This window comes from Apium graveolens, chromosome 6 (assembly GCF_009905375.1).
Source record: "Apium graveolens cultivar Ventura chromosome 6, ASM990537v1, whole genome shotgun sequence".
Taxonomy (NCBI): Eukaryota; Viridiplantae; Streptophyta; class Magnoliopsida; order Apiales; family Apiaceae; genus Apium; species Apium graveolens.
The window spans coordinates 43991230-44010301 of NC_133652.1; the positions used below are offsets into that span (position 1 = coordinate 43991230).

The following is a 19072-nucleotide window of genomic DNA, read 5'->3' on the forward strand; positions in this document are numbered from 1 at the left end:
GCTTCTCCCCCTATGAGAATCAACTGCTTAAAGAAGATCACCTTCGTTTACCACATCTCCCGTACAATAGGATCTGCAGATAAAAATCAATGGTACTCCCCTTTTGGAAAACAGCTTCTTCCCTTACTAGGAAATCACCTTGTGTTTACCACCTCTCCCGTACAATAGGATCCGTAGTTACAAACAACAATGGTGTGGTGTAGTGTACATATGTAGGATCTTTTTCTTCCTCCCTGCTATTTAGGTGGTTTCGCCCGGGGGATCTACTGTCAAAGAGATCTCTCAAAGTAACATATGTCAAAGGATTCAGAAACAAGGTTCATCTACAGACTTGAGGAATTACTTCACTGGAAGAAGTTCAAGAAATTGATCAAGCCTCAGTGATATAAATATCAAGGTTTTGGATTTAATCAAGTGACAGAGATCTTGTCAGGGTATCAAATAATTACAGGGATTTAATCTGACGAAAATCAAGTTATCAAAGTCAAGACATGAAAAAACGTCACGAAAGTTAGTCACTCATGAACCAGACAGTACATCGAGTGTCAACATTGAAGTGGTGGAATTGATTCATAATTGACAGTGATTTTCAGAAGATTTTCAGAAGAATGGTTGTTGTTGAAGAGTGGTATTAATTCTCTATTAATTAATTAAGTCATATAGTTTAATTAAGAAAATAAATTATATCTGCAAAGATTAATTTATTTATTAATTGAATTAATTGATTAATTAATTCTGAATTAATATTAGGAATTTTCAGAATTGATTTTGAATTTATATTCAATATTAATTCAGCATGACAATCAATTGAACTGGTATGACAATCAGATTGTCATACCGAAAGTTATACCAGCTCAAATAGATTGTCATACCGAAAGTTCTACTAGTTCTCATGCTAGTACAAATGATTGTCTCACCGATTGTCTTGCTAGTTCAACAGATTGTCATGCCGATTGTCATGCCAGTTCATTTCAGTTCTCTTAATTAAAACTTAAAGACAGAAGCAGCAGACAATCATCAACACAACAGAACAGAAGTCAACAACTCAAGAACAAAAGAAAAGCAGCCGACTAAATATTTCATCCTTCATCTGCAAATTTCAAGATCATAAATTTCTAGTTTTAAAGTTAAATCCAAACAACTACAAATCATTCTCTTGTTCTTGTGTAACTATCTAGCGGATCATAATCCCTAGAACTTAATCTCAAATTACGTTTAGCATTTGATTCTTTTTATTACAAAAATAGAAAAAGTTCATGTCGAATTTATTCTAGATTTGTGATAATTAATTTGAGATTAATCCCTTGTAATCGATACCGTTGTTGTAACACCTTTCAAGTTTAATAATATTTTTATTTAACTTGAATTTTGTTTCAATTTTTATTCCGCACTAAATTCGATTAAACGGTATAGGTTGTATTCAACCCCCCTTCTACAAACACATCGGGACCTAACAATTGCTTGCTTCTCCCCCTATGAGAATCAACTGCTTAAAAAAGATCACCTTCGTTTACCACATCTCCCGTACAATAGGATCCGTAGATAAAAACCAATGGTACTCCCCTTTTGGAAAACAGCTTCTTCCCTTACTAGGAAATCACCTTGTGTTTACCACCTCTCCCGTAAAATAGGATCCGTAGTTACAAACAACAATGGTGTGGTGTAGTGTAGATATGTAGGATCTTTTTCTTCCTCCCTGCTATTTCTCCCCCTTAGTTGAGGAATCCTCCAAACTATTACTTAAGCTTTTATCTCCCCCTTAAAGAAGGAATGTATGCCGTTGTCTGAAGGAGTTCTCAAATTTCACTTGGTTGAAAAAGAAATAACAAGTAGTTTCTCTTTTTTCCTCACTGTGAGTGTGTGATTCTGTTTAGTGTACCTCACATGTGTTTCACTCTTCTCTCCACTCGTGTTTACACTCATTCTCACAAGTGTATCACTCCTCTCATAGCTCCAAAATTCAGCAGTACCTTCAAGGAAAATCACCTTAACCATCCTTAAGGAGGTCACAGGTGGTGCAATGGGAGTTCGAAAATTCCCATCCTTGTTAAATTCGTCAGATGAATCTGAGTCATAATCTACAAGTTGCTAGTTTTCCTTTTAGGGTTCCAGATTTGAATTCTGGGAAGGTAAACAATGATCCAACGAATTTAGCATAAAGACCAAAGTTCCCTTCTAATGTCTGTGAAGACATTTCCCTGTGACTCATCAGGTAATATCTGAATCATTTTCAACAAGTTGCCGATCTGCACCTATGTCAGATCCACTATCCGCAGATGCATCCAGGGGATTTAAGCCTGGGGAGGTAGATACTGACCACTGACATATGGCTTTTGGATCAATATCCTCTCCTAACACCTGTAAAGGCAATTGGTCCATTAACGAACCTTGAACAATCGAATCTGACCTTAAAATGGTCGAAACTCTTGTTTCCGACAACTCATCCTTTGTGTGTATAACCTTTCCTTGTGCATCAAGAATTGTTTATGTTTGAGGTGGTGACACTACAACGGATACTCTGGCCGACAGGCAAATTTCAATAGACGCACCCTGTTGAGAGAATGAATCTAGTAACTGTTTTTGAGCCTTTTCAGCCATTACATCTTTTTGAGAAGATGTATGGGGGCTAGCAGTTGTCTCGGTTTAAATACTACTCATCTATGTAGGAGACAGAGCTGCTGGGTTGACTTCAGAACCTTCCTTATGTGGTGCACTAAGGCACTATCTCCCTCACGCTCACTCATACTTCATTTTAGTGGTAAGAGAGTGTTGGTTGGTTCTGTTTTTGTGTTTGTCTTTACAGTCTGGGATAGAAGTTGTGGGTTTTCAACCTTATGACTGTCAATGAAAGAAAGCCATTGGAGACTGAACCTGTATCACATAACATATGGTAATATAAAGATAAAACGTACTTAAGATCTATAAGGAATGAAAATTATACATTTAATCTTTTGAGAGAAATGATGTACAATAGTGATTTCAAAAGATTTTAAATGAAATAAGAAATCACTAATGTTGAAAGAAGTTTGAGTTCAATGATAACATTACCAGCTTGCAAACAGCCATATCCCTCAGTTAAACCTTTACTGTTATCTCCAAAGGTAACCAGTGGGCCAGCTTTCTCAACCACATTTGATAGCAGGGCTCTATCTCCGGTATATGTCTTGACGATCCACTGTCAAGAATCCACACTACCGGTTCCACCTGTTTACTGCCCTGCACTACAAATGGATTAGATCTTTTTCGGAACCCAAACTTGGTTGGGTCCGGCATACTTGTAGAATTGGCCTTTGTCAGGCAAAACAACATTCTTAATTTTCATGTACTCAACTTTCTCAATGACTGGACATTTGACCTTGTAAATAGCCTTAACAAATTTCTGTTTAGGCTTAGGCACAAATGTCTCCTTTCTAGCCTTAGAAGGACTAGCAGTCTTAGACCTATCATGCTTCCTATTATTCACATGCTGACGAGGAGTAGTCTTATCACTAGAAACATGCTTACCATTAAAATAAGCATACATCAAATTGAAAGCACAAGACATACAATTAGCAACACCACATGCTTTATGAGAGGGATTAACAACAGGAAAAATATGCATGGTAGACATGGCATTTTTGTTATCCAACTCATGTGTGTCTGAGTTAATCTCAGTTGCTTTCACAACTTTGACTGGGACTTTCGACACACTTGGCTTGGAAATAACCTTCTCATTAGCATGATCTTCAGCACGTATTTCTTCTTGAATAATAGAGGAGGTCCCATCAAATGGTTCAGCAATTGATTTTTTATAGAGGGGTTTATCAACACCCTTAAGCACATGTGGTACTTCCCTACCTTTAGCACAGACATGAGGAGGGGAGTTTATGCCTAATTCTCCAATAGCAATATTGTAATCATAACCTATTCCAGATGTTTGATTAACAGCTTGCTTACTATAGAACTCTTTAGCCTTCGAACAAGAATTGAAGTAGGCTTTAACCTTAGTCTCAAGACCGGTGATCTTGTCTTTAAGAATAGTTTCGAGTTGTCTATAACAGTTAACTCTATTCTCTAGAAAAGATACTTGTTCTTTTAACTTTTCTTGATTAATGTGCACAAGCCTTAATTCATTGACCTCTTTCTCAAGGTCTTTGATCTGTTGACTTAACAGTTCATTATCACGACGAGCACAATCTAAGGAACCTCCTAGATGATAAACTAATTCAGCATCAGTAAATTTTACCTCTTTTCTTGACGATGAAGCTTTTCCATCAATAGCCATAAGAGCAAGATTCTCATCTTCTTCATCTTCACTATCAGTATCATCCCAGCTTCTTCCCTTTGCCAGATAAGCCCTTTCAGAGTTACTCTTCTGATTTGAATCATAAGAGTTCTTCCTTACTTGCTTTGGCTTCCTGCAGTCTGTGGCAAAGTGTCCCAACTCATTGCAGTTATAGCATCTAATGGTGCTCCGATCAACCATCCCTGTTTTGTATCCACCACTACTGGTGTTAGAGGATGAAGATCCACCTGTCTGGAATCTGTTGTAGTTGGACTTGTACTTGAACTTGGGATTTCTCTTGAATCTAACATTGGAGAATCTCTTGACAATCTGGACCATTGACTCATCTTTCAATTGCTCCAGCTCTTCCAAGGAGTAAAAATCATCACTGGATTGATTTGTAGTAGGAGGATCATATTCTGCTACTAATACATTTTCCTCAGCCTTGGATTTGTACCATTCTCTCTGACTGTTGAGATTGTTGTTGTTGTTGTTGACCTTTAGCTACTAGAGCAGTAGATGTGTTGACCACTCTATCTTTCCCGTAGACTTCCTTCTGCTGAATCTGCTCCAACTCATAGGTTTTTAACACACCATAGAGTCTATCCAAAGAAATCTCACTCAGATCTCTAGCTTCTCTTATGGCAGTGATTCTATGTTCAAGATGAGTTGGCAGTGTTAAAAGGAACTTTTTGTTGATCTCCCTGATTGAATAATATTTTCCATTTATGTTCAGGTTGTTGATCAATGCATTGTACCTCTCAAATACTTCAGTAATTCCTTCTCCTGGATTGGATTTAAAATGTTCATACTCAGAGGTTAGGATCTCTAACTTGTTCTCCCTAACTTCCTCTGTGCCTTCATTAATCACCTCAATAGTTTCCCACATGTGTTTGGAATTTTTACAGTTCATCACATGTCTGTTCATCAAGGGATCAAGGGAATCAACTAAAATTAATTGAAGGCTGGCATCCAAGGAGGCTTCTTCTTTTTCAGTAGGAGAAAAATTCTCAGGCTCTTTTGCATAGGTTCTAGCCTTGGTAATTACAACATCATCTTCTATCACCTCTTGTTCAATAACCATCAGAATTTTTGGACCCTTCTTTAACAAGTTCAGATATTTGGGATTTGCAACTTGTAAAAACAAGAGCATATTCTTCTTCCACATAATATAATTTTCTTTATCAAATAGTGAAATTTTAACGGTTCCAACTTTTTGTGAAGTCATTATAAATTTTTGAATAAATAAAAATTCAAAGAGTTGAAAAATCACAAAAGTCTAGGATCTTGATTTGTTCGTTAATCAGAAGGCTCTGATACCAATTGTTAGGTCCCAATGTATTTGTAGAAGGGGGGTTGAATACAAACTATACCGTTTAATCGAATTTAGTGCGGAATAAAAATTGAAACAAAATTCAAGTTAAATTAAAATATTATTAAACTTGAAAGGTGTTACAACAACGGTATCGATTACAAGGGACTAATCTCAAATTAATTATCACAAATCTAGAATAAATTCGACATGAACTTTTTCTATTTTTGCAATAAAAAGAATCAAATGCTAAACATAATTTGAGATTAAGTTCTAGAGATTATGATCCGCTAGATAGTTACACAAGAACAAGAGAATGATTTGTAGTTGTTTGGATTTAACTTTAAAACTAGAAATTTATGATCTTGAAATTTGTAGATGAAGGATGAAATATTTAGTCGGCTGCTTTTCTTTTGTTCTTGAGTTGTTGACTTCTGTTCTGTTGTGTTGATGATTGTCTGCTGCTTCTGTCTTTAAGTTTTAATCAAGAGAACTGAAATGAACTGGCATGACAATCGGCATGACAATCTGTTGAACTAGCAAGACAATCGGTGAGACAATCATTTGTACTAGCATGACAATCTGTTGAACTAGTAGAACTTTCGGTATGACAATCTATTTGAGCTGGTATGACTTTCGGTATGACAATCTGATTGTCATACCAGTTCAATTGATTGTCATGCTGAATTAATATTGAATATAAATTCAAAATCAATTCTGAAAATTTCTAATATTAATTCAGAATTAATTAATCAATTAATTCAATTAATAAATAAATAAATTAATCTTTGCAGATATAATTTATTTTCATATTTAAACTATATGACTTAATTAATTAATAGAGAATTAATACTACTCTTCAACAACAACCATTCTTCTGAAAATCTTCTGAAAATCACTGTCAATTATGAATCAATTCCACCACTTCAATGTTTACACTCGATGTACTGTCTGGTTCATGAGTGACTAACTTTCGTGCCATTTTTTCATGTCTTGACTTTGATAACTTGATTTTCTTCAGATTAAATCCCTGTAATTATTTGATACCTTGACAATATCTCTGTCACTTGATTAAATCCACAACCTTGATTTATATCACTGAGGCTTGATCAATTTCTTGAACTTCTTCCAGTGAATTTATTCCTCGAGTCTGTAGATGAACCTTGTTTCTGAATCCTTTGACAGATGTTACTTTGAGAGATCTCTTTGACGGTAGATCCACTATTTACTTGTTACATTCTTATTTGAGTTGAGTTAAATCCTCGAATAAACAAATAGGCTATGACATATGCCTTTCAATATATCTACTGAGAAATAGCGTGTAGACATATTTACTAAGCCCTTGGCTGGGGACCGTTTTTGTTTAATGCGTCGTGAATTAGGTATGTGTTCTTTGTAATTCTTTATGTGATTTTATTATTTGTAATAATTTTTTAACTATTTTCTTGTTGCATTTGTTTTATTTTTTTGTTATGTTTTCTTTGTGCATGAATCAATTTGTTTTCTTATTTTATTATTATTATTATATTCATAGTTTGCGTGTTTCAGCCGAGTTGCATGCAAATAGATTGAGTATATCTTTTGATGTGAATTATCACTTCTTCCTCGTTTCTCGTGAATGACTGTTGAGTTTATATTCATCCTCTCCTTTTCTAATCACTATTTATTTCTTTCTCCATTCCTATTCATATTCCATTTCTTCAAATTCTACTCTTTATATACATCTTTTCAGTTTCTCACTTTGTTTACTCATCTCTAATCCCAAATCTCTCTAAACGTAATTTCTTTATATCCAACTCTTCATTTTCTTCTCTCAATGGCTCGTCAAAACACCAACAACACTTGATCCCGCTCTGCCGCTCACCGTACCTCTAACACTGGCGCTTCTGGTTCCAAACGACGATGAGTGGGTAAGCTTAAATCTAAGGTTTCAAGTTATGCTTCTCAAGAATCCTCTCCAGTGCATGCAAAATAAAGTGGCTCGAAGGTGTTTTCCAAATCAATATTGAAGGAAAGGTTATATGATTGGAGCTTCTCAACCGGATCGGCGTTGTTCAGTTGTTCAAAGTTGTTGGTTGTGTTTCTTTGTTGTCTCCTCCAGACGTGGTTTATCCAGAGCTTGTGAAAGAGTTCTATGAGAAGTTTCAACTTTTTTAAGACAATATTATGTTTTTAGATGTTCAAGGCAGCCCCATTTGTTTCAAGGCAGATTTCCTCTCTCAGATTACCGGTGTTTCTGACAAAGGTCCTTGCCAATATACCACTCATCAGGAGTTTGAAGATTTTCCAAGCTTGCAATACGAAGAGCAGTTAAAGACCATTCTCGGTGACAATTTTATTTCCGTCTCCACCAAACCTCTGGTATCTGATTTGACTCATATCTCTTAGCTTTTGTTTAAGTTGTTACATTTGAATGTTCTTCCTAGAAAGAGTGGTCGTGATAAAGTTACTTTTCAAGACTCTATTTTGTTATCTGTTTTTGTGAAAAAGACTCCCTGTGATATTGGCTCCTTAATCATTCATAATATGAATCATTGTTCCAATCATGAATCTATGAATTTTCCATATCCTGGTCTTTTGACAAAAGTTTTGAGTATTTTCGTCTTTTGACCCTATCTGTTCAGACTGATAAAATTTCTACTGTGTTTGATTTGTCTATTTTGATAATCAATAATTTAGTTGTCTCTGAGTCCAATGAGTTGTTATTTTCTGATTCCCACCGTTCTTTTGGTGGATTTCCCAAGTATCCAAATTATGCCTCTAACCCTTTTGATCAGGATACCAATACTATTTTGAACTTGTTGCTTGTTAAGTTAAATGAAAATTCTAAGGTTTAGCTTCGATGTATCAGCATTTTACTTCTATTAAGTTTCTAGCCTCACTCACTTCTCAAGTAAGTATGATGCGTGCATCATATAAAATGTTCAATAAGCATGTTTGTCAATCTCTTGATACCATCAATCCAAAGCTTAATGTTCTTCGTGCTCATGATAAGAGAGTTGCCAAGACAATTGATTTTGAGTTTGGGATGCTACAAGAGGACATGTGTTCGACTGCCAAGGCGTGGGAGTAAGAGTTTGTGAAGTTGTTTTTCCAGTTGGGGTCCGAGACTAAGTTTTTGTACAACAGCTCTCGGCTATGCAGGATAAGTCCAAAATGTAATGGCATCGCAAGAAGTACTGGATATGAGATTACACCCTTGAAGAAATTACTGCTCCATTACCTCTTCCTGATATCCCTCCTCCATCATTTTTTGGCATGACTCGTGAAGAATATAAGTCTAAGATTTTCGACCGGCTACAAGAATGTGATGACAACACTCCAGGTCATGAGAATTTTGATAAGCTATTTTCAGAATATGGCCAAGAACCAGTCTACCCTACGAAGAAGGACGATAAGAAGAAGGACAAAAAAGGGAAAGCTCTTATGAACGTATCTGATTCTGATTGACCCTTTTATGATGATGAAGGGGGAGAAGTTTTTTATGTGTTTTTATGAGACTGTCTGTTTTTAAAACTATGTTTTGTTTATTTTCCAGACTAGGGTTTATGTTGGATTATGTTTGATAATTGTTTTTGAACTCGGTTCTTATTTATTTATGAACATGTTGCAAACCTGATACCTGGTTTAATGGGTGGGTTTCTTTAATGTGTTAATCTTTTGTCTAGTTCATAAATCTTTATAATATTTTGAGACTGTCTCATTTATACTTAGTGTCTCATCCATATCATTCTCATTCATAAATCTACTACATAAATATCATAAACTGCAAATATATTATGTTGCTACAAATTCTCTTGAACAGGGCTTAAAGTATTTTTGATAGGGGGAGATTTTGGTTCTCGTTGTCATCATCATAAAATGGGGAGAATGTTATCTTACAGGTTTTTGATGATTGTATTTCAGACATACAACCGAGAACACAGCAGCATGATTTTCGAGAATGCAGTTTTGATGAAGATTGTTTGTTAGGATTTTTGTAACTCTTGTTTAACTGGATAATTCATTCCTACCTTATCTCAAACAAACCCTATTTTATAAACCATGTTTAAAATATTCAAGAGTTATCTTTTACCGGGTTTATCTCTTTAAAACAAACTAACAGATTATCTCCAAAAGACTTATTCAAATGTTTTTCAAATAAATCAGTTTACCTTATCTAAAGTTTGAAAAATCAATTTGTTACAACATTGCCTATATATACAACTCATTGTTTCATATTTTATATGACAGTTACACTATTTAAAAACTTTATCTTGAAAATATCTGAAACATCTTTCTTACTTTATATCTTGAATATCCAGTCAACAAGAAAATAGTTGAGTTGTAATCTTTCATACTTGCTATCTGTACGTGTCTTTATATCAACTTGTCCAGCCTGTGGCAAGGGTTTTTGATTTTAAAAGATTAGCCAAGATAGCCAGTGGGCTAGGTTATAGTAGGTGTGCTAGGTAGGAAGTGTGCTAGGGAAAGGGTTCTTTCGGGGCTATCCATTTGTAATCATAGAAAAGATTGTAAGTTCTTTTATTGAAGTTGATATAATACATTTGCTATGCTAGTTGGCTTGGAGACTTGGATGTAGGCCGTAGACTAGGATTAAGGGCCGTACCAAGTGAAAACTCATGGTGTTCTGCATTATTCTTTTTCCATATTACTATATTTGCATTTCAGTAATTTAAATTCTGCAGTGTAATTGAGACTGTCTCATAATCCGTCCCATTCGTAAAGGGTCTGTCCCATTTACAAAAGAGACTGTCCCATTTGTCTTATCAGTTCGAATATCGAATATATAGATAGTGCCTTTAAATTTCATAATATGTTATGTTATTCATTTCCATGCATGTTAAATATATACATCACATCTTTAATATATTTTGTCTCATCTTCATCAGGCATGGTGCAAGTTATTAAATTTATAAGATATGCTTAGATGCATGTTTTACCAAGTAAAAAGTGGGACGTAAATTTTTGGCTTGACCCCAATTCTGAGATCGAGAAATTCAGCAGCAACCGATAGGTGTAGATGTAAGTTTGATTGTAACAATTTACAATCCTATGGTGCGATATACTCGTTTTGTTGTACTAACTTGGAACCGATTTTTTTAGTGTTGTATAATTTTTTAAAAATAATTTAATGGTAACTTTTAAGATACAAAATTTATTTCTTCATAATTTTTTATATGATATGATTTGATTATAATTATATATATACACATATATTTTCTAAAACATCTATCAGTTCATATTAAATTGATAGTACAATGACCATAACTAACAAAAATTTGAATAATTTTCCCTCATGCATATTATACAATAAGGATATAATTTGATATTTTTATCTAGAGGTATTTTTATCTAGGATATAATTTTAATAATTGAAATGTATAATATTATTGTTATTTTTATGCGTGTTTATCAAAAAAAAAATATATATATATATATATGCACGGATTGACCTTAACAATTTTTAATAATATATATTTTATCTTCAAATATAAAATTAAAATATATTTCAATAGTTGGAAAATAAAATTGAAGAACATTATAAGTTATAATAATATATGTTTTATGATAATATGAGACTTCACTGAATATAAATAATATAATATAATATGTTGTTCACGGGAGTCGAACCTCTGTACAAATAGTTAAAATAAAGAACATAAAAGTTTAAATTTAATACGCTGCTGGCGTGATTCGAATGCTGAACTTATGATAGCAGTTTAAATATTAATATAATGTTATTTTATTATTACATCTACATCCAAAGGTTGCCATCCATCTGGCTTTAAATCTGAAAATTGTTATTTGCCGTAACAACTGACTAACAACCAAATAGAGAATGTTCAGTTTATAATAGTATATATATATATATATATTAATTGAAAAATAAGTTTATCCCAGTAAAATAGTATACGAAGCACATTTAACTTTATTTTAAGAAAATTTACCCTAGATATGTTATACTGATCAAATCCAACTATTAATATTTAATTTGTTTTTAATTTTGTGTAAAATCGGATAAATATATACTTCTGTTTAAATAAAATGAATGTTATATATTATTTTATATTAGCTGGTCGAATTTTATTTTATTTTAATTTTTATTTTGTTTTACCGTAAATTAGTTTTATAATTTTTTAGCCCGGATGAACAGTAAAACTATTTTATTTTAACGCGATACCATTAATCCGACCTACGATTTACCTGTTCAATAACACAGTTTTTAGCTGAATTAATATTACTTAATATTTTATTTTAATCTGAAATTCATTACACCGACTAAATTCGACTGATTATATTTAGTTTGTTTCAAATTTATTTTAACCTCATTCAATTGTATAATTTTATTTTAGTTAAGATGAATAGTGTACGTTATTTTGTCTTGTTTCAATGTTATTATACCGACAAACGAATCATCTTTATTTAAGTTTTGAAAAAAGTATCTGAAATAATATATATATATATATACAAAATCAACCTGTGTATTATTTAAACTCAATTACTATGTAAACTAAAATACGGTAACGGCTAACCAACTAGCAAATTTTTATTGTTTGGCCGTGCAATGCAAGAATGTTTTACTTTTTATTTAAAAAAGTATTAATTTGAAATAGTTAAAAAATCAAATTAAAATTCAAACAAACTAAAAAAATTGACGAGTTTCGGTTGATTTTATTTCGTTTCTATCTTGAGTTCTAATCATATTTTGACGATTTTAGAGTCCACGCGAAGTTCACGGATTAATGTTTAATTCACCGATAGTTTAAATTTTTTGTCCAAAAAAATTATCCATAATTTGAAGAAAAAAATAATTACGAATTTTGCATTATTCTATTATTCCATTCGATTTATGACACATACTTCTTTTTGGTTTAATCATTAAAATGGAAGGATATTTTATTTAATTTAGAATCCTACATATAATTGGTTATAAAATATTATTTTATTTTAGATCCAACGGCTACTATCAATTTATTGAAAGATCTAACGGTCCATTTAAATTAGTAGTACAAAGACCATAACTATCAAAGATTTGGATAAAATCTCCTTATGCATATATTATACTATACTATTATAAGCGAAACATGGCGAAATATGATTTCGTTTGGTCGGTTGGTTAACACATTCCTTAAAATACATCAACACCTTTCTAAATAAAGTTTAAACATATATAATTTATTCAAAAAATTAAATCATGTATCTATTATTTTACAAACTTTATGAATTATTATCCAACTTAATTTTTAATCGCACTCAACTTCTTTTTTAGCTCTTTTGTAGAGAAGCAAACACTTCCAAAATTAATATTAGTTATTTAAATTTTAATCTAACAAAAATAATTAATAAACCAAGAAAAAAATTAAAAAATAATTTTTTTTAAAAAATAATACCAACTCATCCACGTATTCACTATCTATACTATACTAATGAAACATGATTTCGTTTAATTGGTTGGTTAATACCTTTGTAAAAATATGTTAACACTTTTAAAAATAAAGTTTAAACAAATATAATTTAATTAAAAAATTTAATCATGTATTTAATATAACTACGAACTCTATGAATCATTATCCAACTTAATTTCTAATCGAACTCAACTTTTTTTTAACTCTTTTATAAGGAACCAAACACTTCCAAAATTAATTTTAGTAATTCAAATTATAATATAACAAAATAATTTATATCAAGTAAAAATTATAAAAACAATATTAGAAAAATATTACCAAATCATCTACGTACACTACTACTATTATATTCAAAGACTACCACTTTTCTAGCGAAGCGACCTATATGCGGTAGTAGGAGGACTTTTTAAAATTTTAACTATCTAAATTTTGAATTCTTAAATAATATAATACATACAAAAAAATATAAATATTTTAATTTCAGTAATTTCAATAATATATAATTATTACTATAAAATAATAAAATAGTAAAATTACAAATATTATAATCAATATGTGCATGACACAGGTTGAAGGTTAGTTATATAAGCTGGTGATATAACAAGGATATAATGTTATTTGATTTTGAAGTGTGGCATCAGAACTTTTTTAAAATAAATTTACAAAAATAATACTCCCTCCCTCTGTTTCAATTGTTTACATTTTTTAGAGAGTATCCAACACGCATTTTAAGGTACATGTAACGTATAGTTATGTAATTTTTTTTTTACAATTATGTGTTTCTGAATAAAAATTAAAACATTCAATTTTTATTCAGAAGAAGAAAATTGTAAAAATAAGTTACATAACTATATTTTTTATGCACTCTAAAATGTAAACAATTGGAATAGGCTGAGGGAGTATTTGTTAATCCTATTTTGTTTAGTACGCTATCTTGATAATATCTTATCCGAACACTTATATTTATTTTTTCCTGATACAACAAATACAAAGAAATTCGGGGAAGAAGATAAAACCAGTCATTATTGAACGACATTTTCAAAGTTTTTGACAATTCTCTCCGAAACTGGCGACTATCAAAAAATGTCTAGTAAAATATGGGTGAAAAATCTGGGTTTTGGCATAATGAGGATCGATGTAGGCTTTAACTCAACAACATTCCTTATTGGGCTTAAAAGCCACCTAGTCGAACAAACAAATAAATATCCAAACCACCAACAAATCACCGTCACGGTTTATCTCTATCCCTTAATGCATCATCTTCGAGAAATATTCAAAAGTAACAGGTGTTAGAAGCCCCACCCGACACATGTCCAAATTACTGACACGTGTCCCGTAAAATCCCCCACGTGTCGAGAAGCAAAGTGGCCACACTTCTCAGTTTTTCTTCTTATAAAAAGACCAAGACAATAATACTACCACACACAACATTGAAAAATACAGAGAGCTTCTACACAACAAAAATTTGAGAAAAATATTATCAGAACAAAAGTGAGCCTAGAAACTGCAAAATAGCAAAATAGCAAAAGCATCAAATGGCAGGAGCAATGTCTAATATGATGACCAAAATGTCATTTCTCAACATCTCAAAGGCTTTTCCCCAGCCCTCTTTCCATCCTAAAGTCTCCAGAGTTTGCTTCACTTCCGCCTCCAAATACTCTCAGGTTTAATATATATTAATTTAAGCTTATTGACATTTGTAGATGTGGTTTCGAGCAGAAATTAATTCTGTATATTTTTTGTAGTGAATTTTGTCTGATATATGTGCAATTTAATGTATGTTAATAGGGTAGAAGCGGAGATACTAGTGAGGATACCAGTGATTCGGACAAGGAGTTTGATGAGCTGGCACAGAAAACTCGAGAAAATGTGAAATCAGGCGTGGAGAAAACGAAAAACAAAGCTCAAGAAATGAAGGAGAAGACGAAAGACCAAGCTTATGGCATGAAAGAATCCACGAAAGAGAGTGCTAGCAACATGGCCGACAAGGCGAAAGAAGGAGCTGACCGAGCTGCGGACACAGCTAAGAGTGCGAAAGAGAAGGCCAAGGACCAGGCTTATGATATGAAGGAGAAGACAAAGGATGCTGCTGAGACGGTGTCGGATAAGGCAGCCAAGACAGCCCGAGATGCGACGGAGACGACAAAGGATGCGGCGGATACGGTGGCTGATATGACTAAGAAGACTGTGGGAGGGATGTGGGAGGCGGCTAAGGATACTACACAGAAGATTAAGGAGACTGTGGTTGGAAAGGATGATAAGGATGGTTATGTTGAAGATCATTTGCCTAAGACTATGGATGAAGATGTTGTGGAGCGTAGGAGGAAGGCTGGTGAAAATAAGCACTGAGATTTGGTTGTAATTTCATTAAAAACTGTTTCAATTTCTTGTTTTGTGTAATGCTGGAGGATTCTGACCAGAGATGGTGGTTCTGTATTGAATTTTATGTTATGAGCTTATATTCCCGGTAATAAGATTACTTTTGCATAAATCATAATAATGTTCTCTTTCAACTTTGGAAGTTTCACAGGCCAACGTAGCACTAGTAATGAACTCCGAATAACGGATGTCAAACAATGAGCCATCCCATTTAGGGGTGGTATGGTTCGAGAAGTGGTATGGGGTTGGAATTTGGTGAGAAGTGTTATGGGTTAGAATCAGGAATTGGTTAATGGGGTTGAGTTCCTGGTTAATGGGGTTGAGATATTATGTATGATATCATGTGTGGGTTTGGTTTGGTTGAGACTGGAATAAATATTTTGGAATTAAAATATTTTTTAAGTTATTAATTTTAATTAATTTAAATATTATTTTAATTATCATTTTAATACATTTTAGTTTATTAAATTATTTTTGTATTAAATATTTATATTTCATTGCTTAAATAAAATTGAAATATTATAAATAAAATTGATTTCCCATACCCTTTTCTCATATCCATCTTTTTCATTTTTCATGAGGAAAAAAATTCTGAATCAAACATCAGGTACGAGGTTGGCTTGAACGAAATCCATACTTGATACCAGAATGCCTCCAACCAAACGACCCTTTACAAATCTTCAATAAAAAAACCAAACCAAAGGCAGAGACATTAGAGAATGTTTCGAATAAACACAAATATTCTTCACCATTGCAAAGTACGACTCCATAGATCTGCTACTCAACAGCCCATCGATATGGGATGGCTCAAATTAATAACAAAGTATCAGACCTGATGATTATAGGGTCGACATAGTTGCTGCTGACTCCAACTGAGCACCCTCAATTCAAGCCAATAAGCCCAGCTACCTCTGGGTCATGCCACATCAGCCACGAGTCCCGCAAATTTCCATTCGAGTCTCTGGCTACAAAAGCAAAACTATAGTCAGTATCAATCTTGATCGAGCTCCACTTCTTAGGACCTTCTGTGAACTTTGCTTCGTTACGTAATTGTAATAAGAAAATATTTCGAAAAGTCGTCTTCATCACCTGGAATATGTGACTGACTCCATATAGGCATTTTCTTTGTCATGAGCTTATACGCGGTTAATCAAGATTTAAGAGTTACACTTCTATTATGTGCACCTGCTCTCTACAGAAGAAATTGTTTTTCTACCACACCATACAATTACGAACTCAAACGGTTTGAACCTTATTATTAAGGCTTAATGATTTACTCAAAATTTGCACTAATATATCATTGTTCCTTAATTTGTTACAAAAATTATAAAACATACCTTTTTTTTTAATTTAGATGGAGAAAATAATCAAGGATATGAAAAATATCGGTATAAATCAGGTGGGTGGTACAAGATTTAAAATATAGGTTTTCAATATTTTTAAAATAAAAATGAACATTTTTATAACAAAAGGACAGATGACTATGCATTAAATTTCAAAAATCATTAAACCCATTTTTAATCATATGTTGGATGGCTCGAGCTCACACAAACAATGCCTTAACTTAACATTAGAAAACGAACCAAATTCTGTTACCTACTAATAGTAAAAAATAAATCTACAGTGTTTATATATATTTAATTATATATATAAATTCGTTTAACAACTCGTTGTGAAAATTTTTAATCAGATACATTTTAATAGGGGATTAAAATTTTCAATTAAAAACGATAGGAACATATATATACCATAACTATATTTTAAGTTAAAAGAAACATATATATGTAAATCAATATTCTGGGAAGATAAATTAAATTTTTTATTTTAAAAAGGTTTATTTTTACCTTTACCTTTACCTTACGTAAACAATCCCAGCTATACGATCACAAAGTTCACAACTAGCACCACGTGTCATGAACATCCCCACGTGTCGAAGTATGAAGAAGCCACCTTGCCTCCATAATTTGTAACTTGCAAGATAAAGCTTCGAAGTACTAAAAGAAAGGGTAAGATCACAGACGAAAATCCCCAAACGATATTTTCAAAAATTTAAAGATCCTCACACGATCAAGATAAGCCCAGATTTCTATCATAGTTTGTATAGGAGAAAAACAGAATTGCAGGAGCAATGTCAAAAATCACCAAAAGTTGTCTAGCCAACTTGTCAAAAGCTTTTGCTCAAGCCCCTTCGCAGTATTCGCGTTTAAATGTATCGAAACTTGGTTTCATTTCAGCTTCTAACTACTCGCAGCTTCAGGTATATGTTTGTAGATTTGTTTAAATACTAATTGATTTAAGTTCTTTTTACTAACTTTAATTTCTGTTATTTACTAATTCACTACTTTGATGTTGATTTGTAATCTGCGATTGTTGCTCAATTTGTATTGTTGTAAACTATGTATGATTCCGTATTTTTTGTAACCTAGGATACATCAAACGTGGAATTTATAGAGTTTGTTCACTACAATATTTTATAAATGTTGGAAAAAACTGAATTTTATTGCAGTTGAAGGTTTGAATTTTATGAATATTTTGGTGCCTTAATTACAGTAGTACGAATCCTGACATTATAGGGTGGAAATGAAGACAAAATTGACGCGGATGACGAGTTTGCTGCACTCACACAAAAATCCAAAGAAAACATGGAGGATTTAATGGAGACAACAAAAAAAACAGGACATGAAATGAAGGAAGAAGCAAAAGACGAAGCACATGCCATAAAAGAGACTGGAAAGAATGCTGCAGGAAGCATGACCGAGAAGGCTAAGGAGGCTGCGGGAACCGCGAAAGATAAGGCTGAAGTGACTGCTGAGAAACTGAAGGAGAAGACTGGGATGGAAGCGGCTGATAATGAGAGATCCGAGCAGACTTTAGGAGAGAAGGCGAGGCAAACAGTGGAGGAAATGTGGGTGGTCGCCAAGGATACCAAAGACAAGATTAAGGAGACAGTGGTTGGGAAGTCTAGCAAGGATGACCAAGTTGTGAAAGATCATGTCCCGGAGAGGAAAGTGTATGAAGATGTTGTTGACTCTGCTAGGAAGGTTGGCAATATTGATCATGAGAAGCACAAGCATTAAACTTGTTAATGGGCTTTATGAGTTTTTTCTTTTTGTGATTATAAGGTTGTATTTTACTGCGTATTATATTGTAATAATAACGTTGTTTTCATTTACCGCCGTTAGATTATGAAAATATAACGGCACGAGTAAATGGGGATACCTAAAAATACTCTGGATATATTGGAACTTTTTACAAATAAACCTACCATTTAAGGGTGTGAACCGGGCTCGTGGATACATCGGGCCTGTTTGGCTATTAATTTATAAGGGGCCTGATCAGTTCGTATCAGTTTATTGATGATTTTTTATTGACTCAATATTGAATTTACAACTTATATTTATTGATGATTTTTTGTTGACTCAATATTGAATTTACAACTTATAAGTTGATAAGTTAAATGTGAGTCACGATGTACTTTTTTTAACTTATTTTAATATTTCATTTTTTTATCAATTTCAGTTTTAAAATATATATTTTTAAATGTTAATCTAATTTAAAATTCATAAATAAAGATAATTATTTTAAAAAATGATTCATTTTATTTTATTTAAGTAAAATAAATTCTGACTTTTATCCAAAACACTTATATTTTTTAACTTATAAGAATTAATTTACTAATTACTTATAAGTCACTTATTCATTTTATGT

The 19072-nt window shown here is 32.7% G+C and overlaps 2 protein-coding genes across 2 annotated transcripts; both read left to right on the forward strand.

Moving 5' to 3' along the window:
* The first annotated feature begins 14396 nt into the window (after positions 1-14396).
* LOC141663647 (uncharacterized) lies at positions 14397-15801 on the forward strand. Its single transcript, XM_074469440.1, has 2 exons — positions 14397-14649; positions 14774-15801. The coding sequence occupies exons 1-2, from the start codon at positions 14521-14523 to the stop codon at positions 15332-15334; spliced, it is 690 nt and encodes a 229-aa protein (XP_074325541.1). The 5' UTR covers positions 14397-14520; the 3' UTR covers positions 15335-15801.
* Positions 15802-17357: 1556 nt separating this feature from the next.
* Positions 17358-18631, forward strand: LOC141664037 (uncharacterized). Its single transcript, XM_074469899.1, has 2 exons — positions 17358-17621; positions 17938-18631. The coding sequence occupies exons 1-2, from the start codon at positions 17493-17495 to the stop codon at positions 18439-18441; spliced, it is 633 nt and encodes a 210-aa protein (XP_074326000.1). The 5' UTR covers positions 17358-17492; the 3' UTR covers positions 18442-18631.
* Positions 18632-19072: the final 441 nt, after the last annotated feature.

Bases quoted from the DNA above. Each gene is read 5' to 3' on its own strand.
- LOC141663647 (XM_074469440.1), top strand. From the start codon at position 14,521: ATGGCAGGAGCAATGTCTAATATGATGACCAAAATGTCATTTCTCAAC. The intron at 14,650-14,773 runs GTTTAATATATA...GTATGTTAATAG, and splicing joins CCGCCTCCAAATACTCTCAG to GGTAGAAGCGGAGATACTAG.
- LOC141664037 (XM_074469899.1), top strand. From the start codon at position 17,493: ATGTCAAAAATCACCAAAAGTTGTCTAGCCAACTTGTCAAAAGCTTTT. The intron at 17,622-17,937 runs GTATATGTTTGT...CTGACATTATAG, and splicing joins CTAACTACTCGCAGCTTCAG to GGTGGAAATGAAGACAAAAT.